The sequence below is a fragment of the Megascapheus bottae genome, chromosome 19 (assembly GCF_031878675.1).
Source record: "Megascapheus bottae isolate mThoBot1 chromosome 19, mThoBot2.hap1, whole genome shotgun sequence".
NCBI lineage: Eukaryota > Metazoa > Chordata > Mammalia > Rodentia > Geomyidae > Megascapheus > Megascapheus bottae.
Genome location: NC_143527.1, coordinates 1,693,561 through 1,717,576, shown reverse-complemented (window position 1 = coordinate 1,717,576; position 24,016 = coordinate 1,693,561). Strand labels below are relative to the sequence as shown.

The 24,016-nt window shown below is 48.3% G+C and overlaps 1 protein-coding gene across 1 annotated transcript in view; it reads left to right on the top strand.

Moving 5' to 3' along the window:
• Znf236 (zinc finger protein 236) overlaps window positions 1-24,016 on the top strand; it is a 67,727-nt gene that overhangs the window by 35,776 nt on the left and 7,935 nt on the right. The window contains exons 12-26 of the mRNA XM_090352952.1: window positions 493-634; window positions 1,808-2,068; window positions 5,104-5,336; window positions 5,592-5,696; window positions 6,019-6,170; window positions 8,185-8,288; window positions 8,698-8,849; window positions 11,289-11,501; window positions 13,094-13,376; window positions 16,066-16,169; window positions 18,022-18,387; window positions 19,281-19,426; window positions 19,509-19,752; window positions 20,382-20,546; window positions 21,230-21,417. Coding sequence (XP_090209078.1) covers window positions 493-634; window positions 1,808-2,068; window positions 5,104-5,336; window positions 5,592-5,696; window positions 6,019-6,170; window positions 8,185-8,288; window positions 8,698-8,849; window positions 11,289-11,501; window positions 13,094-13,376; window positions 16,066-16,169; window positions 18,022-18,387; window positions 19,281-19,426; window positions 19,509-19,752; window positions 20,382-20,546; window positions 21,230-21,417 — 2,858 coding nt within the window. The remainder of the gene's footprint in view (window positions 1-492; window positions 635-1,807; window positions 2,069-5,103; window positions 5,337-5,591; window positions 5,697-6,018; window positions 6,171-8,184; window positions 8,289-8,697; window positions 8,850-11,288; window positions 11,502-13,093; window positions 13,377-16,065; window positions 16,170-18,021; window positions 18,388-19,280; window positions 19,427-19,508; window positions 19,753-20,381; window positions 20,547-21,229; window positions 21,418-24,016) is intronic.

The window sequence follows — 24,016 nt, the reverse complement described above, 5'->3', positions numbered from 1 at the left end:
CTATATGTGTGGCAATAGACATAGAAATGAAGCAACTTGTTTAAGAGATGCTACAAAGGTGTGATTTCTTGGATTGGCACTGATTTTCCTAACAAGGGGCAGAGTTCTCATGATTCTGAAATGCCAGAAAGAGCTGAGAGGAGCAGTGGATTTTATGAGAAAGAAGCATGGAGCTGCGGGAGTCGGGACCGCTGCACTGGCTTCTGTGTGTATGCTACCCACAGCATCCCGTGGCACTTCCTGGGAGTCGTGCAGGGAGTCACAGCGTGTAAATTGTGAACTACGCAGCACACCCGTGATAGTGCTGGAATAAAGTATATTCATTTATGAACATGTCTCTGTAGGTCAGCAGTGGTTCCAAGATGATTAAAATAGAACGGCTTCCTCACATAACTCATGAGAATTTTAATCTTTTAGGAAGAACAGATGCTTTATTTAGATTTATCTCTACTGTTGACGGTGAATTATGCCTGCTTTTCTTTTGGCGTGTAGGTCTTATCCAGCCCATTCCAAGAAACCAGTTTTTCCAAAGTTATTTTAATAATAATTTTGTCAATGAAGCAGACAGACCGTACAAGTGTTTTTATTGTCATCGAGCATATAAAAAATCTTGCCACCTTAAACAACATATTAGGTAAGTTAACATAAGTTACAGAAATGGAGATTTTGTGTAATTGTAAAGACTTAGGGCTGTAATGACTTCCGGTCACTAGAGGGGATGATATTCTTAGCTTGTGGTGTTCTCTTCTTGTTTTTGTGCTTGGGTTTGAACTCAGGCTCTTTCTTTTTCTCTTGCTTAGCTTTTTCATTCAACCATTTAAGCCATGCCTCTAGCCCTAGCCGGTATTTTTATTGTCAAGTAAAAAACATGTTATTCAGAGACTGGTCAGGCCCTAGTGACCTCTCAGCTACGCGGGAGGCTGAGATCTGGAGGATATGAATTCAGAGCCAATGTGGGCAGAAAAGTTCTGGAGACTCCCTCCTCCAGTTAACCAGCAAAAAAAACTGGGTTGAAGCTGGGCATTGTGGTTCACTCAGGAGGCTGAGTTCTGCGGATCAAGGTTAAAAGCCAGCCCAGGCAAAAAGGACCTGAGACTTTTATCTCCAGTGAACCTGTAGAAAATGAGAAGCAGGGCTTGGCTCAAGAGTAGGGTGGTAGCCTTGAGCCCAAGGGCTCAGGGACAGCGCCTATGCCAGAGTTCAAGCCCCATGACCCGCCCTCCCCCGCCGCCCCCCCCCAAAAAAAAACAGCTGGTCTGAGGCACAGGTGGAGGAGGGTCAGTGAGTCAAGTAGCAAGAGGCCCTGCTTCTAGCCTCAATACAATAAGCATAGGAATAAGCAAAGAAGAAAACTTGGTTTAATTTTATTTATAGTTTCGTTGTATTTCAGTGTTTACAGCTTCTAGGAAAGGTCAAAGAAGTATTTAGTGATTTAATTGGATTTATGTTAAATGTTTTAAGTTTGCAGATGTGTTCATTAAAGCTCACTTTTGTCACTGGCAAAAAAAAAAAAGTGGAAGTAGAGATTGGACCATGAGACAGAGTGACTCCCGAGAGTGGTTTAGAACTAGAAGGAAGACATGAGCCCTCATTTGTCTCAGTTGGACTCAACTGTGTGCCATCAGGCGCATCACATTGCACTAGAGTTTCCGGCTTTTTCATTCATGAAATCGAGAAGGCTGGGTCTTTGCTGCCTGTTTAGCTGGAAAAAAATGTGATAATAGGGTATAATGCCTATAAGCATGTATACTCATTATAAAGCGGTATCAGCAGAAGAAGCTCACTCACGACATTGTTTTTCTTTTAGATCCCATACAGGGGAAAAGCCTTTTAAATGTGCTCAGTGTGGAAGAGGCTTTGTTTCTGCAGGCGTGCTGAAAGCACACATCCGGACGCACACAGGACTGAAATCCTTTAAGTGTCTGATCTGTAATGGAGCCTTTACCACTGGTGGCAGTTTACGGAGACACATGGGTATCCATAATGACCTCCGGCCCTATATGTGTCCTTATTGCCAGAAAACGTTTAAGACCTCCCTAAATTGCAAGAAGCACATGAAAACCCATAGGTAGGTATCACTCTGATAGTCACTTTATTTGTTGATTATTACTTTTTCTTTATCCCTAATTCCCCCAGATGGTGATGTGGAGTGTTTTTAAGAAACAAAATCCTAGGGCCAGGAGTTTGGCCTAGTGGTAGCATGCACGAAGACCCAGGTTCAACTCCTCGATACCACATATGTAGAAAAAAAGCCGGAGGTGATGCTGTAGCTCAAGTGGCAGTCGGTGTCTGAGGATCTGTTGAGACTCCTAGATGAATGCATTAATTCATTCATTTATCTGTTGAGACAGAACCTTACTGTGTAGTCCAGGGTGGCTTTGAACTCCTGCCTGGGCCCCCCAAATGCTGGGACCTTAGAAATATACTATCATTTCTGGTTAATATTCCGATTTTTAATTTTAATTAATTTAGTGATGACACTGGGGCTTAAACTGAGAGCCTTACACTTTGCTTAGCCTACACAGCTGGTGCTTTATCACTTCTGCTGGTGTATTGGACATGAGCGTCTCTTGGATTTTTCCACTTGGTCTGGTTTCAAATTGAAATTTTCCGACCACGGCCTCCCAAGTGGACATGAGCCATAGGGTCCTGGCTTTTACTTTTAACGGTTCTGACCCGTGTCCTGTGCCTGCAGGTTTCGGTGGCTGGCTCTCAGCTTGTCTGAAATGGCTTCCGAGGCTGCCGTGAAATGTGCCTAGATCTGCAGCCCAACGTGTACTTTTGGACACACAGTCTGGGGCGCATCTGCTCAGCTACTCCAAGTCAAATTTGGTGTGTGAAAATAAGTGAGCAGTGGTGGGTTTGCATCTGCCTTTTTGATGGAGTTAGCTTTGGCACAGTTGACCTCTGCTGTTAGTGTTTAGTTTCCCTGCTGTGGCACACTGGGTAGAGTCAGGCAGATAGAAGACTGTGTTCGGGATATAAGAGTACCTATTAGCTAGATGTGCAGAGTGCTGTTTTCTGCTAGTGGAGCAGGGTTGTGGCATCCCAGCTGGCTTTTGACCTTTGCTGTAAGAGAGGTCCCTGGAGCCGGGGAACTGATACTCCCAGTGGCGCGTTCAGCCAGGCCTTCTGGGGTAGTATTGGGAAAACTTTGAAAGCCTTAAAAACTTTTGAGGCCTTTGTTGATAGACCCGTGGTCGATGCTATAGTTGCTAGGTCACCTGTCTTAGGTGGAATTGTTTGGCTACTGTTTGTCTAGGTTACACTAAAGGACACACATGGGAGTAGTGTGCATTCTGTCTCCTTGAAGTGTGCGGCTCTGAGGTGACCCTCTGCAAGTCTATCAGCTGTGTGCAGGTGAAGCTGCACGTCCACGAGGAGAGAGCACATCCTGTGTCGCATCACTGTCTCTGAAATTCCCAGAGTTCCTTGTATCTTAAGAATAGATAGACTGTCAAAGTAGATTGTTTGCAACTATGCAGAAAGAACAAGGAAACCCTTTGGGGGTGCTGTTGGGGAGGGGGGGTGGGGCAGAGTGCTATAAAATGGGTGAACGTGGTTAGAACGGAGATGTGACTGAAATCCCTCAATAACTGATAAAGCCAGCAAGACTCAGATCCAGTGTTGCAGTACTAAATCCCCAAACCTGGGCAAGCAGGCAGAATGGACAGGGAGAGGGGTGGAGCGCCATGGGCTCCTCACCCTGTTTCTGAACAGTGCCACCCACACAGCAGAGGGGTGAAGGGTGTGTCTTCTGATGCTTTGCTTCATACCACTTTTTTCTTAGTCTGGTCTGCAGTAAAAGTAGATGAGAATTGATATCAGAATACGAAAAGGAAAGGCATTGTTGGATGTAACAGTCAAATCCTGCCGAGATGGGTGACTAGGATCAAAGTCCCGCGTGCGTGTGTTTGTGAGCGAGAGGAGAAGGCATCTTACCAACTCAGGGGTTGCCTGCCTTTTCCAGGATGGGAGTCAGATAAGCGATACATTGACGCTCTTAAGATTTGTTCTTGAAATTCATTATTTCTCTCTGAAAGAGAAATTATGGACCTGGTGACTATATATTCTGTAGATGTTGTTAAAAAGCAGCATTAATATGAACAAGTTAGATTGGCCATAAGCCTTATAGGAAATGTTTTGAAACACAGTTGATGATTGGCCATTTGTTAGGTGTTTGTTGTTGTCATTGCCGCTGCTGCCGCCACGACAAATACCTGAGAGAAAAAGCTTAAAATAGCCAAGGTTTATTTTGGTTCCCAGTTTCAGAGGTTTCAGTTCCTGGTGGGCTGGCTCCATACAGTTAGGCTGTGGTGAAACGGAGTCTTCGTGGCAAGGGGCATGTGGCTCCTTAATGGCTAGGCATGTTTGGCTCACGGTGGCCAGGAAACAGAGGATGAGGAAAGTATACACCCTTCAAAGACATCTGCCCAGTGACGTCTTCCAGCCGCCCCCCTACTCTCCACCACCTCCAGTAATGCCATAGAAGGACGAATCCCTCTACCCTCTCCTGGAGGTTAGGGCCCTCGGACACCCTCGCTTCCCTCCGGCTCCCTCTGCCGGGGGAGCCAAGCCTGCGGGTCCCAGCACCGCCCAAATGTGGATCAGCAGACTACAGGACTGCATTCCCTGCCCACGCGCCACATTTGCATGAAGCATCCAGATGCAGTTACCAGGGCGCTGCCTTGGTTCTTTTCCTGAAGTCTTAAACCCATCACAGAATTGAGGTTTGGATTTTAAGCAGGTGAAGTCTTTCATCATTTCTTTAATTTTAAGTAGAAATTCTGTCCCTTCTCTTTGCACCTTATGCCAGCCCTTAAGGTTTGCTTGTGATTTTTCTTCTTAAGATTTTTAATGTTATTATAAAGTTGACGCACAGAGGGGTTACAGGTACATAAGTCAGGTAAAGAGTACATTTCTTTTTAGACGGTGTCAGCCCTTCCCTTGCTCTTGCTTGTGAACTTTTTAACATTTTCTTTTTAGCTGAACTGCTGTCATGACTTCAAATGAAATATTTTTAAGAACTTTACTGAATGAATGACACCTCACACAGTCGTGTCCAGCATCTAACTGAGAACTTTGTCACTGCTTTTCCTGAAGATACGAACTTGCTCAGCAGCTGCAGCAGGCGGCCCCAGGGGACGACAGCACTGCAGACCAGCAGGAGCTCCAGGTGTCAACACCCGTGCCCGTGGAGATGCAGCCCGCAGCCGAGGCGGGCCCCACAGACCCCGAGGCCATGCTGGACCTGGGCCCACAACACGTGGTGGGCACAGAAGATGATGGAGGCCTCCAGCAGCCGCTGACAGACCAGCCGCTGGAGACTAGTGGAGGTGACCGGAGTCTGAGCTTTCTGGGCGACCCTGCATCGCACACCCTTCATACTCAGCACATCCATGCTGGAATCTCCCTGCTTTTTTTGGATCCGTGTGTGTGCGTGTGTGTGCGTGTCCATGTGCGTGTGCATGTGCGTGTGCATGTGAACGCCAGAGAAGAATATCCCTGGCATCCCTACTGACTTGTCATGTTTGCAAGCCCACTGAAGTGTACTTTGGCGTGTAAGCTCCATCTCTGGTTCCTACCCTCAGATGGGTTTTCAGCCCCCCCCCAGGACCCTCTCCCGGGGCCCATGGACCCGTTTGAGGAACAGACGCCTCCACAGCAGTCCTTCGAGCCAGCAGGGTTGTCACAAGGTCAGTGATGCTTGCAGACAAGCTGCCCTGCACTGGGTTTGCTTTGATCACAGTTTGAGATGTTTTCTGAAACTCTTCTAAAATTTATGGTCTCACACTCAAAATGTTGACATATATTGTCAACATTTTTATTGCACACACTGCCGGGTGATCTGCTGAGATCACCTAGGAGTGAATTTCACTTAGAGTGCGATGCAGACCCCTCCTCCTTCTCACTCAGAAAGTAGAAATGTATCTAGATGCCTTTTATTTATAAACCTGTTTTAACCATTCCATGCAGTTTTTAACATATTTGTAGAGCTTCTTTTTTGATTTGCTTCAGGCTTTCCAGTGACTGATACATACAACCAGCAGACTCCGTTTCCACCTGTGCAACAACTACAGGATTCCAGCACACTCGAGTCCCAGGCCTTGTCTACAACCTTCCACCAGCAGAACTTACTGCAGGTTTCCAGCTCGGATACCCTCAGTGTGGTGTGTGTTTTCAGATGGATGCGTCGCTGTCATTACTCTGTCCTCTCTATAACCTTCCCATTTGCTTGCTGAGAGGACATGTCTCTTCTCAGACCATTCAGGTTAATACATGTGAAAACCTGACTTCGTAGCACACCAAGTTGGTGTTTGTTGTTGGAAAAGCTTGGTGTCACTTTTACTTAGACCTGTAGTGGGATTGAAATCTAGGATGTGGGGGAGCCAAGGAGACCCTGTGTTAACCTAGACGTGGGACCTGAGTAGGAGGAAATTACTTGACAGCCACTCCAGAGCCATATAAGTAGAAGGGGCTTCAGCCAAGGAACTATCCTGGAGAGAGAAGTGGGGCCTCAGGAATAAGGCTAATGGAAAATGGAGCTTGGGATCTGAACCCAGGTTGGATTTCAGAGCATGAGCTTTTGAATGGCTAGGCCAGCCCACTGTCTGTGCAGTCTGACTTGTGGGCCACTGGTCTGGGCTGAAGCCTGGCTCCCAGTCCTAATTCCACCCTCAACCTGAGGAATTGATCCCTCTGGGACAACCTTTAACCTCTGGACCAGGAAAGAAACCAGTCAGACCAGACTACAGACCCTGCTCTTCTCTTCTTCAAAGTTGTGTTGGGTTTTGTTTGTTTTTGTTTTTGTTTTTGGCCAGTCCTGGGCTTGAGCTCAGAGCCTGAGCACTGTCCTTGGACTTTCTCAAGGCTAGAGCTCTACCACTTGAGCCTCAGCACCACTTCCGGCTTTTTCTTCATATGTGGTACTGAGGAATTGAACCCGAGTCTTTGTTCATGCTAGGCAAGCACTTTAACCACTAGGCCAAACTCCCAGCCCGGCCCTGCTCTTCTCTTAAAACATCTTAGAGCTACTTTCTGTCTCCTCAGGAGACAAATGTGGTTCTTACTTTTTGGCCAAAAGCCAGGAAGTCAGAAGAGTGTTATTATATACGAGAATGTACAAAACCTAAGCATTTTGATTTGAAATCTTAAAAAGAAATGTTAGGAGGAAGATAAAATTAATGTTGATACGTTACACTTATTTCATAATTTAAAACAACTCCCTACAGGTTGGAGACACTTGTGTTCATTTGTTTTTTCTGCACTTGGAAATGAAAATGATAGACAGATTAATTGTTAATCTCCTTAAAACCTGTTGGTAGCTTTGCCAGTGGTAGGCATGGATGTGTCCGCAGTTTCTCTAGCTGGAAGCCACATACTTGACAGTGCTGTGGAGGGCACACTGCCCAGTAACTGGCCTTTCTCAGCCAGCGTGTATGACCTGGAGAAGGGCAGTCAGGTGAAGGAAGTAGCAGTGGGATCTTGCTTTAGCAGTGTGCAGGGCAGGTAGACAGCCCTCCACTGCTGACAGGCATGGAGCAGCGGTGTGCAGGGCAGGTAGACAGCCCTCCACTGCTGACAGGCATGGAGCAGTGGGCAGCGGCATTCTGTGGGGTCAGGGAGCATTGGCTAGGCTGTCTTCAGTAGTATTGAGCACCCTGGGCTGTGAGCTCCCCAGTGAGGGAGTTAGGGTGACGACTCCTGTCTGTGGCACCCCTTTCAGGAGCCCTTGGTGTATGAGTCAGCTTCTGCTGTGCTGGGGTCCTGGGGTGACCATGTGAAATGAGGCGGTAGGAGTCCATGCTCTGTGCCTCTGTGGTTTTGTCCCTCGGCAAGGCTAAAACCATGGTGGGGAGTGTGTGGTAGAACAAAGCTGCTCCTTCCTGCCTCGTGGAGGCAGGAGGAAAGAGATTCCAGCCATGGCTTCCCCCAGAGGCTCGCCTCTGAAGGCTCTGCCCTTCCCAGCAAGGACACAGGCTGATGTCTGCAGCTTTAGCATACGGGCCTCTGAAGGCTCAGTTAAGGTCCCAAATTAATCACGTTCTGGCTCCAGTGATTGCAGTCAAGCATGTACAGGTTCTCTTATCTCCATCCATGTTTACCCTTAGCTCTTAGTTGTGTTACTTAAGTTTCTTCATAAGGTATTCACATGCTTGTGCTTTGTATGTCTGTTCTTTTTAGACAACCCCTTTGCTTCCGGAGTCATCCCAAGAAGAGCTGGACCTACAGGCGCAGCGTGCCCCGCTCCTAGAGGACAGTGAGGATCAGAGCAGGCGCACGTACAGGTAGCTGCTCCCTGGACCTGGGTCTTCCTGCGAGTGCTGTGCAGTTCCATTTTCTCGGGCTTTCTAGGAGAGCTCATTCTCGCCCCTGCTTACGGAACGTTCCAAAACGAATCTGTGGAGTGTAGAGAACCCTTACAGTTGCACAATTAGGAGTAATCAAATCTTTCATCTGCTGAGGAGTTATTATGGCATAAAATACATTTAAGACTTGAAGTACCCTGAGCAGAAGTATTTTTCTGTTGTATATTTCAGCATTGTCTTTAGTGTGGGCCAGTGTGGTGTCTGTAAGTCTGTCTACTTGCTAGGTGAGATGGCTAAAGCTGGATCTGTGTCTTCCATTCTCAGGTTTTGTGCTAGTGATTGCACTCTGCAGAGCGAGCACGATTGAACTCTTGTGTTTGCATTTTAGGTGTGACTATTGCAACAAAGGCTTCAAGAAATCCAGCCACTTGAAGCAGCATGTGCGGTCACACACAGGAGAAAAACCCTACAAGTGCAAGCTCTGTGGGCGAGGCTTCGTTTCCTCTGGTGTCCTCAAGTCCCATGAGAAGACTCACACTGGTAAAGTCTCATGGCGCCCATTTTGTCTTTTGTATGGGGCGCTGGTCCCTGTACCATTCAGTTCCCTAACAGTGGTTTTTACGATGTTCAGAGTTCTGCAATCACCAACACAATAAAACTTAAGGACCTTTTCTTTTAAAAAAAAATCACATCCAAAAGGAATTTTATACCCATTAACAGTCATTCTCCACATTCCCTACATGTCCCCAGGAAACTCTGCCTCTGCCTAGTAAATTTATGTGTTCTAGCCATGGCTTGTGAATAAATAGGCTAATCATACAATATGTGTCCTTTGATGGCTGGTGTTTTTCAGGCATACCTAGTATGTTTAAATTTGGCCTGTATCAGCACTGCATTCCTTTTTATTTCCCATAACATCCCTTCTTTATATGCATAAACATTTAGTTTATCAAACTTTTCCACAGCAGCTGCTCTACATTACTTGTTTACCAGCCAATACATGAGGTTCTGTTTCTCCATATCCTTGCTTGTCACTGTCTGTCTTATTCACGCAATAATAATAAGAATGTCCTCAGAGATTCAGTGACTTCATGACTCATTAGATACTATTTGCATATCTCCAGTGGCTAATGACTTTTTTTCTTTTTCTTTTGGTGCCAGTCCTGGAGCTTGGACTTAGGGGCTTGGGTGCTGTCCCTGAGATTTTGCTTAAGGCTAGTGTACTTCTACTTGAGCCATATCCATTCATATTTTTCCCCTCTCTCTCTCTCTCTCTCTCTCTCTCTCTCTCTCTCTCTCTCTCTCTCTCTCTCTCTCTCTCTCTCTCTCTCTCTCACCTCTCTATTGTTAATTTGAGATGAGTCACACAGAGACTTTCCTGACCAGGCTGGCTTTGAACAACAATCCTTAGACTTAAGCCTTCTGAATAGCTAGAATTACAAGCATGGCTACTTATTTTGAATCTGCATGTACTTATTGAAAAATGTCTACTAATCCTGTGCCTGTTTTATATTGTTTGTCATCTTGTTATGGAGTTGGTAAGGTTTTTTTTTTTTTTTAATATACTATGGTTATTGGATGTTTAGCAGATGGTTTACATGACTTTAATTAAATATATTTTTAGTGTAGTATAGTTTTCTGTGTAATTCAGTGTATATATTTAATGCATTGAGACTACACTTGATGGGCGAGGAGCCTGGCCTAGCTGTAGAGTGCTTGCTTGGCATGCATGAAACCCTGGATTCAATTCCTTGGTAGCACATGCTCAGAAAAAGCCAGAAGTGATGCTGTAGCCCAAGTGTTAGAGTGCTAGCCTTGAGAAAGCTCAAGGACAATGCCCAGGCCTTGAGTTCAAGCCCTATTGGCAGAAAAAAAGAAGAGAAAAGAAAATCTGCATGGTAACATCAGTATTCTGTGGAAGGTTTTTTTTTTTTTTCTTTTGTCATTTGTGGGACTGAACTCTGGGCCTGGGCACTGTTCCTGAGCCCTTCAGCTCAAGGCTACCGCCCTACCTCTTGAGCCACAGTGCCACTGCCAAGTTTCTAGAGGTTAATTGGAGGTTCGAGCCTCAGCACCTTTTATGCCCAGGCTGGCTTTGAACTGTAATCCTCAGATCTCATCCTCCTGAGTAGTTAGGATTACAGACCTGAGCCACCACACCTGGTGTTGAAGGTATTTTTGGAAAGAAAACGTATAAACAAAGTGCGAAGTCTTAGGGCCTGGATCTTTGGCTGGTGGCTAGGGGCTGCGTGAGGGCTGTTATGAGGATGACTGGGAGATTGGTGATGTGTTGGAGGCACTGTGGGACTGTGATTGATGAGCCATGGGCTGAGGACAGAGCTGGCATGGGCACCTTTCCTAGCCAGAGGCTTGATCTGAAATGAGGCTGGAAAATAGGCTTTCTAGACTCTTTCTGGAGTCTGACAATCTATGTACCTGTGGGCAGTGACACAAAGATGGGGCTAGAAAGAACATTTCTGGGGCTAAATCTAACGAGTTACATTATTGTGGGTATCAATGACCAAAGGTGGAAAAAAACTTAGCTTCTTGTGAGCAGCCTCTTCCTGGAACCTTCTTAGGACAGTAGAGAATGTGGTAGAACCAGCTCCTCTGGAGCCACCAGCTTTGAGACAATTGCAGGCCACCGTAGACATAGGCAGAAATGTCGGTGGCCTCCTCTCACAATCAGGAAGCCAGGCAACATGGCCAGAGGCTGAGGATGGAGAAATAGTGACACTCTATCTCGAAAACAACCAAGCGTGGGAAGGGCTCGGGGTATGAATGAAGTGCCGGGATGTTTGCCTGGCAAGTTCCAATCTCAGCACTGCCAAAAAAAAAAAAAATGTACCCTGTTAGTCCTGTGTTCTTAAACCAATTCTTCCCTCCCAGTAAATTAGCACTCCTGTTGGGAGTCCTGCATGTGCATTTGCTTTGAGTGCATGTGGATTTCTTGATGGGCTGTTCTTGGCTGTTGTGCAGGAGTCAAGGCATTCAGCTGCAGCATCTGCAGTGCCTCGTTCACCACCAACGGCAGCCTCACGAGGCACATGGCCACACACATGAGCATGAAGCCTTACAAGTGCCCGTTCTGTGAAGAGGGATTCCGCACAGCCGTGCACTGCAAGAAGCACATGAAGAGACACCAAACAGTCCCCTCTGCCGCAGCCACCACCACGGAGACAGAGGCTGGAGGTATTCAGACACCTGTTTAGGGATGGACTCATGTCCAAATCACACCTGCCTGTATCATCTTCAGTCCTTACAGTGCATCTTACATGCCCCTGATAAGGTAGCCCAGAGAGGTTGAGCAGTGCCCACTCTGGCCCTGCTCTCTGCCTCCCTCATGCGCAGGGGTCTGGGGTGACGTCTGGCAGTGTGGTGGCGTGCTGCTGTGCTTTGAGGGTCTTTGAATCTCCCTGCACCCACGCTTCTTGGGCAACAGATATGGAAGCACAGATCCATGCCTGGCCAGGCCTAGAGCCCGGCCTGCACCCTGAGCTGCTGTGGAATTGGAAGTAGCTCTGCCACCCCGCCACGTGTGCTTATCTGTGCTCTCTGGATTCCTAATCGCATGACTCCATCCAGGGTGAGCAGGGGAGCCTTCCTAGCTCCCAGGCTATGTGGAGAGGGCTACTCACCAGGGAATTGCCTTTTGGCAGACCCTGCCCACTCTGTCTTTTCTCTGGGGACACCAGCACACTGTTTCCTGGGGACCAGCCTCGACACCTCTCTGAGCAGGGTGGCGTCTCCCTGGGGGTTGTCACTGCATGGAGGCAGCACGGGCCATGCTGTGCAGAGGCTCCTGCTTGTCTCTTCAGTTGCTGCTCCCTTTCTCTCTGTGGCGTCACCTGGCCTGCAGGTTCCAGACCTCAGGGAGCTCGTGTGCGACACTGGAATGAGCGCGCTGCGCTGGCTCTTCTGTCCTGAGGCAGAAGCTCCAGCGTGGTCATTGCAGAGCAGCTGCTCAGCAGCCCTTCCAGCAGACAGCTCTGAATACCTGCAGGGTGGGTGGTACCTTCTAGCCTGGTGGTATTTCTTAGTGCCTTGATTCCCAGTTGATGAATGCTGCCGTGGGGTTTGGAGAGTTGATAGGAAGCACGAATAAGAAGCGGGCACAGTTGCCTCTTCTCAGGAGTGCATGAAGCTGGGGTACCAGTGGGGTATCCACATTTATAGATCACCGTGGCACGCTTGGCCACGGGAGTTGTGTTCTCCCCGTACCCAGAGCAGTCTTCACTTTTGTCTAGTAGCGCTTGAGCGCCAGGTGTCACGTTCGTTAGGTGAACACTGGTGCTCTCATCACTTGACCCACACCCCCAGTCCTCTGTTTTTAGTTTGTTAAGCTGGGTACTGGGCATATCCTGAACTTGGTGCTCTTGCCTCTGTCTCTTGAGCAGCTGGGACCGCAGGCAGGTTCTGCAGGTCTGCTTTGTGCTGGGACACGCTTCCTGACGGTTCTGTGATGGTCAGGTTTTTCCCTGTCTTCTCTGTGCTGGGCCTTCTCTCGGGGCCTGTGCCACAGGTTCTCTGTATTTCATCATCAGTGTTGGCCTGTCCATGTTTTGGAGGCACGATAAGGAACTTCAGTTGACTGCCTTTTCTTTTTCTGGAACTTGTGCCAAGTGGGAGTTGAATCTCTTGACTCTCTTGTATGACTGCCTGTCCTCTGTCTCACTGTCCACCTTCCCTCTTCTCCCATCTTTTCGTGAGCCTCTAAGAAAGATGATGCAGGTGAGAACTTGAGCTTTCGTGAGGATTCTGACTATTTCCTGTGTGTTATGTAGACACGTGTGTGGAGGAGGAGGAAGAGAACCCTGACAGAGGTGCATCAAGAAAGCCTCGCCCTGAAGTCATCACTTTCACAGAGGAGGAGACGGCCCAGCTAGCCAAGATTCGACCCCAGGAGAGCGCGACCGTGTCAGAGAAGGTGCTAGTGCAGTCAGCTGCGGAAAAGGACCGCATTAGCGAGATGAAGGACAAGCAGGCAGAGCTCGAAGCGGAGCCCAAGCATGCCAACTGCTGCACATACTGCCCCAAGAGCTTCAAGAAGCCCAGCGACCTGGTGAGGTGAGTGGCCCCAGAGCCCTGCCTGTGCCTGCCTCCCGTCAGAGAGAGGTCACGGGCGGGGCTGCTGAGGCTGCTGGAACTCCCTAGAAAGCGCATTCTTGGCAGCAATGAGGAGGAGGAGACCTGTTTGCTGGTGGCTTGTGTGTCCTTGTGGTGATAATGGCGAAGGCTGCTGGTCCACATGCGGGTGGGGACACGGAGTCCAGCCGGGTGTCGGGAGTCTAGACCCCAGCGCATGTGATAGGAGGAGGCGCTTGGCACCGCTGAGGCCACGGTCAGCCATTCCCCGACGGTCTCAGCACTGAGCTTCCAGGTAGATCCAGGGGTGTCTGGTTTTGTTTTAAGAGAGCTGGCAGCTCTTTTCTTTTCTCTTCTTACACAATTTTCTTATTCCTTGTCAGTTCCTTTGTTAATTTTAATTTTAATTCTCTTCTTTTTTGGCTTAAGATTTGGTCTCATCTGAGACCAGATTGTTCTATGGGGTTAAGAATGGCTGATGCGCTGGGAGTTTGGCCTCATGGTAGAGTGCTTGCCTAGCATGCAAGAAGACCAGGGTTCGATTCCTTGGTACCACATACGTAAAAAAAAGCCAGAAGTGGTGCTGTGGGTCAAGTAATAGAGCTCTGGCCTTAAGAAAGCCCACGGACAGTGCTCAGCCCCTGGGTTCTAAGTGAAAGAAACAAAGGAAGGAAGGAAAGAAGGAAGGAGGGAGGGAGGGAAGGGAGGGAGGGAGGGAAAAAAGAAAAGAGAAAAGAATGACTGCTGCTTCTAGTCTGCTATCTGGCCCCGCCTTCAGCATCTGTATTTGTAGCCAAGCATTTTAACACACAGAAGAGCTGTGACTACCTTAAGATGATGGATGGGTTGATTGTTCCAGAACCAGTGTCCTGTGTTCTATGAAGGGTGAGGGAGGTCCTGAGTGGGAGCGTCCCTGGGGAATGGGGAAGGGCAGCTAGTGAGCCATGAGCTTAGGGTCATTGCCAGGAGGGTGCATTGGGCAGAGCCAGAAGCAAGGCAAAAGGTACTTCAGAGAAGGCCCTGGGAGAGCTGAGCAGAAGGCCTGGAAGATCTGGCAAACTTGTGAGACACGCACAGCAGGTCAGGACGGAAGCCAGGAAGTGATGGTGTGATCTGAGGTCAGCTAATAAACAGTAGGATGCTAAACTGTGGAGGGGACTTGGGGCTTACCGATGCAGTATTGGATTCTCCGTGCTTGCCGTCTGGCGCAGCCAGTCACATAACCACCAGGGACGGCTGTGTCCCTGCAGGCCAGCGGTGTGCTGATGAGCAGCCAGTAGCCGCAGCCTTGTGCCTTGTCTAGGCTGAGCCTGGAAGAGGTGGTAGTAGAACACGGCACAAAGCAGGGCAGACTTCCTGCCCCCAAGAGCTCGCCCCTGTCAACGTCTCCAGTGTGCTTTCAGTGAGGCCTGTCCATGTCCCGCACTGAGTTCTGCCATTCTGATCTCGTTTTGCTGTCAGCGAGTCCTAGAAACATCTATAAACTCACTTCTCACTTGGTTAATGATGGCATAGAGTTCTGCTTCCCGAGTATGCCAGAGTTGTGTCCCCAGGCCTGCTGCGGGTAGGGATGTAGGTGAGGTACTGCGGTGTGCCCTCCTCAGGGTTCCTGGCTGAGCTCGTCCTAGGTCACTGCTAGCCCTCCTGCAGAGGCCTGAGTGCACACGCTTCTGCCTCAAATCCTTCAGCACCTGTTCGCATGTACGACTCATGCAGCTTGCTCCTTGGTCTTGAGCATGGTGCTTGCCTCTGCGTGTGTCTTGGCTGTGTGCTGTTTTGTAACCCTCAATTGTCACCTGGCACTGGGCTCTGCCTCTTCGCTTCTCTGGATGGAGCTGGTTGTCTTCTTATTGGTTTATAGGGCACTTTAATTTCCAAGGAAATTAGGCCTATCTTCATTAATCTTATAGATATTTTTATTGTTACATAGATTTGTTTATTTTTTTATTCATTTTTTATTTTTTATTTTTTTTGCCAGTCCTGGGCTTGAGCTCAGGGCCTCAGCACTGTCCTTGGACTTTCTCAAGGCTATCAAGGCTAGAACTCTATCACTTGAGCCTCAGCACCACTTCTGGCTTTTTTCTATGCATGTGGTACCAAGGAATTGAACCCAGGGCTTCATGCATGGTAGGCAAGCACTCTACCACTAGGCCAAACTCCCGGCCCCCAGATTTGTTTATTTTTGTTATTTGTTTGGTAGGAATTTCTAATGATGGAGAAGGACAACATCTCAGGAAAGGGTTTAAAGATAGGAGGTATTAGAGTTTTAGATTTCTTTGTTTTGGGGTGTTTTTTTTTTGTTTTTTTTTTTTTGCCAGTCCTGGGATTTGAACTCGAAGCACTGTCCCTGAGTTCATTTTGCTCAAGGCTGGTGCTCTACCACTTGAGCTGCAGCGCCACTTTTGGCTTTTTATGTTTACATGGTACTGAGGAATGAAACCCAGGGCTTCATGCACGCTAGGCAAGCACTGTACCACTAAGCCACATTCCCAGCCAACCCCCCCTTTAAACATATGTTTTATTGTTACTGTAGAAGTGATAGAGGGTTCCTAGAGTAAGATTATGTTATGTTTTTTATATAGTGAAGCTTGTAAGTTTTTAAACTGCAAAATTTACAAATCTGTCTGCAATTTAAAAGAAAACAACTTAGTTACAAATGTTTTGTGGACAGGCATGTTCGTATCCATACTGGAGAAAAGCCATATAAATGTGATGAGTGTGGGAAGAGCTTCACGGTGAAATCCACCCTCGACTGCCATGTGAAGACGCACACAGGTGAGGAGCCAGCAGCTGTGGTATTGGTGGGTGCCAGGTGCCTTGGACCTGGACAGAAGTTGGGCCTGCATATTGTAAAAATTATAGACCACCTATAAAAACGTATATAGGAGATTTTTTATTCTCGTGTTCTACCTACAAACAAGCATTCAAGAAAAGGATATATGTAGTCCCTGGCACATAAAATTAAGCCGAGGCTTTGTGTCAACCTATATGTGTGTAGAATATGTATCCTATCATAGGCTTCCATGTCTACATAGATAGATAGATGATAGATCTCCAAACCTGTGTCAGTGGCCTAGATACCTGAACGTTGAGTCATCACTCTTGTGTTGTTTATTCTCGACAGGAACACGGTCTAGCTAAGAAAACAGGAGTAGATCAAAGTCAAGTTGCAAGTTGTCTTCTTACACAGGCTTGTAGGTTTCCTTCTAAACACAATCTCAGTCAGACCCATCTGCTGTAGTCACGTAAAATCTGAGACAGTGCTCGGTGACTCTCTAATGAAGGGAAGAATTACCAATCAGTTTTCCTGGCCTTTCTTGGACCTGATTTGGGTGCCCTCCAGATGCAGTCCTCCACCCTGGAGTCTACCCTGCAGTGTGTTGCTGCAGAGAGCAGCTCTCCTCTTTCTGACCAGAGGCTCTGTGTGTGGGCACAGTGATGCCAGCGAGGCCATCTGCTTCCTGAGATGAAGGGGGTTGATGATTGACTTCCCCTCTGCCACACAGACAGCGTTGCCTGTGCTGGCTGCATAGTCCTCTGGGTCACCGACCTATTATTAATGTATGGTTCTGAACAGAATTTGAATTGGCATAATTGGAATTTACGCAAAGTTCTGTGACACTTTCCAGATTGGCTATTTGGAACTCTATAAACAGACATGGGAACGTTGAGTAAGATTCCTTATTGTTAAAGGTGACCATGAGCTCACACCTATAATCCAAGCCACTAGAAGGCAGAAATCAGAGGACTGCAGTTTGAGGCCAGCCCATCAGGCAAGTCCGAGAGACTCTTGCCTTTCTTATTAACCAGAAAAAAGCTGGAAGGGAGTTGTGGCTCAGGTAGTAGAGGGTTAGCCTTGAGCAAAAACACAAGCTGAGACAAAATGCCCCTGTCCTGAGTTCAAGCCCCAGGACTGGCACCATGGAAAAAAGATTCTCCTATTGTTTTGTGAGGCTCTCTGTGCCTGTCTCCGGTGTTAGCAGCGAACTTGACTAAGGTGAGTAGGGTTAGTTAACACTCCCACCTTGGTAGTCCAGGTCTCGTGTGCTGTCCCTCCTACCCTGGCTCAGGAACTATCTACATGACCAGTTCTGCTGCTGGTACCGCCTGCTCTGTTCAGATGTTGAGGTGACGTCTGAGCATTCCAGAGCAGGGCAGAGTTACAGTGGCCTCAGCGTGGAGGAAAGGGAAGCCAGGAGACGATTCCGCCTCGAGGGTCTTCCACACGTGTGCCCCTCTGGCTTGTCACCCTGGTGGTCATGGGAAGAAGCGGACAGGAAGGGAGGAAAGGGGAAGTATAACAGTGGGCACACAGCCTGTGGACTTGCCTACACCCTTGCTCCAAGTACACTGCTGGTGTTCTGGTTGTTCCTGTGTGACAGAGGAGAAAATAGCTGAGATGGTGACAGTCCCTTCATGGTGGCCAGCAAGTGGAAGTCGGGGATTCTAGTCGGTATTGGAATAATTCTCTAGTTTCAGGACACTAAAGCATAAAGGGCAGTGAAAACACTAACTTAGAGCTGTGAACAACAGCACTGCAGTTAGTTGAGCTGCTGACATCATGCTGTGGTCCAGAGTCTCTCTGAGAGTCCAGGTCAGCCGTGCTCATCCGTGAGTCTTCCCACAGGTCAGAAGCTGTTTAGCTGCCATGTGTGCAGCAACGCCTTCTCCACGAAAGGAAGCCTGAAGGTTCACATGCGCTTACACACGGGAGCCAAGCCTTTCAAGTGTCCACACTGCGAGCTGCGCTTCCGGACTTCAGGACGCAGGAAGACCCACATGCAGTTTCACTACAAGCCAGATCCCAAGAAAGCCAGGAAGTGTGTGACACAAAGCCCCGCAGAGGGACTCCAGCCTGTGAACCTCCTCCGTTCTCCTTCTCCTGATCCCAGCCTGTTCATCATGAACAACTCTGTTCTGACGGGGCAGTTTGATCAAAATTTGCTTCAGCAAGGCCTGGTGGGCCAGGCTATCCTCCCTGCCTCCGTGTCGGGTGAGGACTCCAGGCGGTGGACCAGCCCCGGGCAGCAGCGCATGTCCCTTCCTCTGTCCCTGCTCAGAAGAAACACCACTTTGAGCAGCAGGACAGCTGCCTTTGCCCTTCCTTCCTGGAGCCTTGGCTCTCTTACTCACCTGTCTATCTCCCATTTCTTTTCCTGTCACATTTACTTCATTGGTTTGTTTGTTTTTTTGCCAGTCCTGGGGCTTGAACTCAGGGCCTGGGCACTGTCCTTGGGCTTTCTCAAGGCTAGTGCTCGACTATTTGAGCCACAGCACCACTTTTGGCTTTTTCTGTGTATGTGGTACTGAGGAATTGAACCCAGGTCTTCATGCATGCTAGGCGAGCACTCTACCTCTAAGCCATACCTCCCCTCTTCCCCCCGCCCCCCTTCCCCATCACATTCTGAACACCTCAACACTTTGATCTATTCTTGTTCTTAAACTTTTCTTTCTCCATCGACATTCCCCAGAACTTAGTACTGAGATACATACGTTATATAAATACATTTTTCTGTAGTGGCTCATCCAGTTGTCATAGTGCTTAGAAAGAATTAAATTTATTTGTATACTACTTGCAAGTAGGTGTAGCAATTACCAGTGTTTAGATCTCCTGTGTGCCCTTCCTCTTGCATCTGACTCTGTCCATGAATACAGCCGCATGGCCACTCCTTAGTGATTGCTCTGTTTTAAATCTTGGGCTAACGTGTAAAAGAGATTTATTTCACGGTGTTTTAATTATGATTCAGTTAGCATTAATATTAGTATTCCTTAATTAGGTCACATTAATATAACTTATCAGCCTTGCATATTTACATCACTAGTGAGCTTCTGTGTAAAAAGTGCGTTCATTTCTAATACTGGTCCCTCCTCAATTTTTCTGGCTAGCCGGTGGGGACTTGACGGTGTCTCTGACAGATGGGAGCTTGGCCACCCTGGAGGGTATCCAGTTGCAATTGGCTGCTAATTTGGTTGGACCAAATGTTCAGATTTCTGGAATTGATGCGTCCAGCATTAATAACATCACATTGCAGGTATGATAACTGCCGTTGTTTTTTTGCTTCAGTCTTACGTCAATCCAGAACGTTTTTGTGACACGTGTCTCTCGGTTCTCAGATTGATCCAAGCCTTTTGCAGCAAACGCTCCAACAGGGCAGCCTGCTCACTCAGCCACTGGCAGGGGAGTCTGGCACGGCCTCACAGAGCAGCTCTGTGCCAACAACTCCAGACAGCACGGTCCCAGCCAGTGTGGTCATTCAGCCTGTACCGGGCCTGTCCTTGCAGCCCACGGTGACATCCGCTAATCTGACCATTGGCCCTCTGTCGGAGCAGGATTCTGTACTGACCACCAGCAGCAGTGGTAAGCCCTGGGCCCTCGTGGACACCAGCAGTGGGAGGCTGTTTCGAGCTGATGACTGCATGTTTGATTAGGATATAATGGTGCCATTTTCTTCGTGAAGCTAAAGTGTTAAAGAATAAAATATTTGCCTTCATCAGCCAAGCCCAATCAGTATGTCTGTGCAGATTACTTCATTCCTGATTTGCTTTTCCCATGCTGACTTCCCTTTCCATCCTGAGGCCTTTAAAAATGATCTTTATGGTATTAGTCATTCATGGGTGGCATCACGGGATGAACTCCAGGTCTTCTTGCATGCTAGAATAAATCTTTTTAAATGAAGTAGTGGCAGTCAGTGGGTTTTTTTGGTTTTTGTTTTTTGGGTTTTTTTTTTTGGCCAGTCCTGGGCTTGAGCTCAGGGTCTGAGCACTGTCCTTGGACTTTCTCAAGGCTAGAGCTCTACCACTTGAGCCTCAGCACCACTTCCAGCTGTTTTCTATGTATGTGGTACCGAGGAATCGAACCCAGGTCTTCGTGCATGCTAGGCAAGCACTTTAACCACTAGGCTATACCAACCCTGGTGGTTTACTTTTCATCTTCACCTTGTTGAATACTTTAGAGCTTACCTTTGATGTGCTGTGTCTGATGTGCAGGGACCCAGGACCTCACTCAAGGCATCGTGTCCACCCCCACGGGCCCCCACGAGATCACCCTGACCATCAACAACTCGAGCCTCAGCCAGGTCCTGGCCCAGGCGGCAGGGCCCACCGCCACGTCGCCCGCAGGGCCTCCTCAGGAGATCACCTTGACCATCTCTGGTCAGTAAGCCGCCTGCCGCACACCCTTCCCATGCCTGCACAGCTCACCGTGCTTCTTGAGAGAAAGGAGGATGTGTTCAAATCCAGGCTAGAGCTGTGCATGTATTGAGTTCCTTTTCAGAGTTGGTTGCTTAGCTGTTCTTGTTTGGCAAAGAGGAATGGCTTCCTGATTCTTACTGGAAAGGATACCACTGGGGTGAGCTGTTCACAGCAGGACACTGTTGAGAGCATGCGTCTTCAGACTCCTACTCAGATTAAGTGGGAACGGGTAGAATACAGGATACAGACGGAAAGGCCATGTGACAGGAAAATGCCCTTATAACTGCATTCTGCAGCTCAGCTCCTGAGCCTTCACTGCCCTGTGTCACAAGGCCCAAAAGGGAGCCTAGGACTGGGAGAGGCTCCTAGAGCTGTTCTTGTCAGATATGTCCCGCGTTTGTCATCACAGCACTGACTTCCATAGAACCTTTTTAAAGGACGTTCCTATGTCATATGGGGCTTGTTGGTGTATGAAAGCCCACGCAGGCTTTCTGGTAGCACCTCTTTTAGAACACACAAATGGGAGGGAGTGGATGTGAGGGGAGGGGCCGAGCTTCCCAAGAACCCCCCCCCCCCAAGCTGTCCCGGCCATCCTATGTGGCTCCTCCCCCGTCCCCCCTGACCTTCCCTGGCCTCTTTTCTAGAACTGAACCCTGCAAGTGGGGGCGTCCCTTCATCCACAGCCATGTCCTCCTCGGCCATCTCCAGCCAGAATCTGGTCATGTCCTCGTCAGGCGTGGGGGGTGATGCGAGCGTCACGCTGACCCTGGCTGACACCCAGGGCATGCTGTCAGGAGGCCTGGACACACTCACCCTCAACATCACCTCGCAGGTGAGCGTCCTGGGGACCTAGGTGCCATGGAAACCTCAGCTGCTGCTTTGATCTGCTGCTTCCAAATTAAATTATTTTCTCACTAAAAAAGTTATATGTTGCCGGGCACGGTGGCTCACGCCTGTCATCCTAGCTACTCAGAAAGCTGAGATCTGAGGATCACGGTTCAAAGCCAGCCCGGGCACAAAAGGACTTGAGACTCTTATCTCCAGTTGACCTCTAGAAAACGGGAAGTGGAGCTTGGCTTAAGGGTAGGGTGGTAGCCTTGAGCTGAAGGGTTCAGGGACAGCAAGGCCAAGTTAAAGCCCCCATTTAAGTGTAAAAAGAATCAGAATCATTAGTTTCACAACTCAGGTAGAACGGCACGGGCATGTATGGCATCCGGTTATGCACACGGAGTCCCTTTTCCACAGGCTGCATGCACGAGGTCCTGTGGCCCACCACAGATGACTTCTTTCTTTTCTTTTTCTTTCTCTCTTTTTCTTCTTCCTTCTTTCTTTCTTCTTCCTCCTCTTTTTCCTCCTCCTCCTTCTTTCTTCTTCTTTCTTCCTTCTTCTTTCCTCCTCCTCCTCCTCCTCCCCCTTCTTCTTCCTCCTCCCCCTCCTTTCTTTCGTGTTCTTCCTCCTCCTTCCTCTTCCTCCTCCTCCACTTCCTCCTCCTCCTTCCTCCTTCTTCTTTCTTTCTTTCTTTCTTTCTTTCTTTCCTCCTCCTCCTCCTCCTCCCCTCCTCCTCCTCCTCCTCCTTCTCCTCCTCCTGCTCCTCCTCCTTCCTCTTCCTCCTCCTCCTCTTCCTTCCTTCTCCCCATCCCCCTCCTCTCCCTTCTCCCCACCCCCCTCCTCCCCTTCCTCCCCCTCCTCTCCCTTCTCCCCATCCCCCTCCTCCCCATCCCCCTCCTCCCCATCCCCCTCTTCCCCCTCCTCCCCCTCTTCCCCCTCCTCCCCCTCCTCCCCCTCCTCCTCCTCCTCCTCCTCCTCTTCCTCCTTAGCTAGGATTACAGACATGAGCCACCAGAAGCTAGCATGAAGCAGAACTTTTAATCACTGTATAGCATTTTTAATTTTTAAGATGAGTCTTACCAAGGCATATAATGTTATTTTGAAGCTTACTAAATCATGTGGGATTAAGATTTCGTTTCCAGGCAGAATTGTGCCAGATCGGCCCCATCAAAGGTGTGTGCATTGTAATATGCTGCCTCAGGCTGAACCACTGGGAAGTTAGAGCCTCACTAGAAACACCCTGGTAATAAATTAGCTTCTTGGAAGTTAATCAGCAACAGTGAGGTACAGATGTTGTGTATAACAAGTTCAGAATTAATCCTGAATACAGACGCAGTAATATGTATTCATGATGGCAATTCTATTTTATGAGTTCTTATAATTTTTTAGATGAAACAAATAATTGTTACAGATAATGAACAAGGCGAAAAATATTTAAAACCCAATGTATGGACATGTATATATTGCATTCGGGGCCTCAATAAAAAAAATAAAATAAAATCAGAATTTGGGCCAGGAGTTTGGCTTAGTGGTAGAGTGCTTGCCAAGCATGCATGGAGACCCGGGTTTGATTCCTCGGTACCACATACATAGAAAAAAGCCAGAAATGGTGCTGTGGCTCAAGTGGTAGAGCTCTAGCCTTGAGAAACCCCAAGGACAGTGCTCAGGCTCCAATCTCAAGGCCTAGGACTAGTGCAAAAAAAAAAAAAAATCAGAATTTGATTGTGGAGTGAATCAGGAATTGACAAATCTTATTAAAGACATGTAGTGTGACCAGAGCCAGCTCTGACCCGACAGCCTTCTCAAGACTCGTGAGGACTGTTGGTATCTATCCTGCTGCTTGCAGCAAAAAGGCTCAGAAGTTTTGTGTGGCATAGTAAAACTGCATGTGTGCTTTAAAAGTATCCTCTTTTTCACATGTACGTATAAAACACCAGTTAAATGTAATTTACGTTTTGTAATATTGCCTGTTTGTGTGAAATGCAGTTTTTATGGCCGACAATATTCTCTGCAGCCACTGGGTGTCGCGCTAGACTGGAGATAATTACTCAGGGCATAAAAAGACAATTCACTGTTTTGTCTCCATGCACACTGCCTTGATGAAGTGGGTTGAGGGAAGAGGGGGAGATTGCACGGCCATCAGGTGCACGGGTACGACCTGGAGTGCTGCAGTGTGGCAGGGAATTCTCACGTTTGGTTGCCCTTCAGAGGGAAGGTGGGAGGGAGGGCCACCCTTAGGCTGTGAGCCTGCATGCACCCTGACAGCTCGAGTGTGCTCTGTGCACAGGAAGGCTGATTTATGGAGACACACATCAGAGGAGGTCCACTGCAGTGTGGGTGTGTAGTAATCTAAACAGTTTGACTCCCAATAAATAGGAAATGAAATGGTGCTAGAGTCATGTACAGAGGTGTGTTTTTAACATTCTAGAGTGCGAGAACATGTGGTCACCCTGAAGAGCAGCCTGCTGCCCCTGGCGGTCGGGCCCACATTCTCCTCTGGGCTCTGTCCCTGAAAATTGGGTTAGACAGGCCTCATGCGTGATCCATACTGTGATGTGCTTCTTCGCGTTGTGTTGATTACTGACAGGAACTGTCCCTTGGAC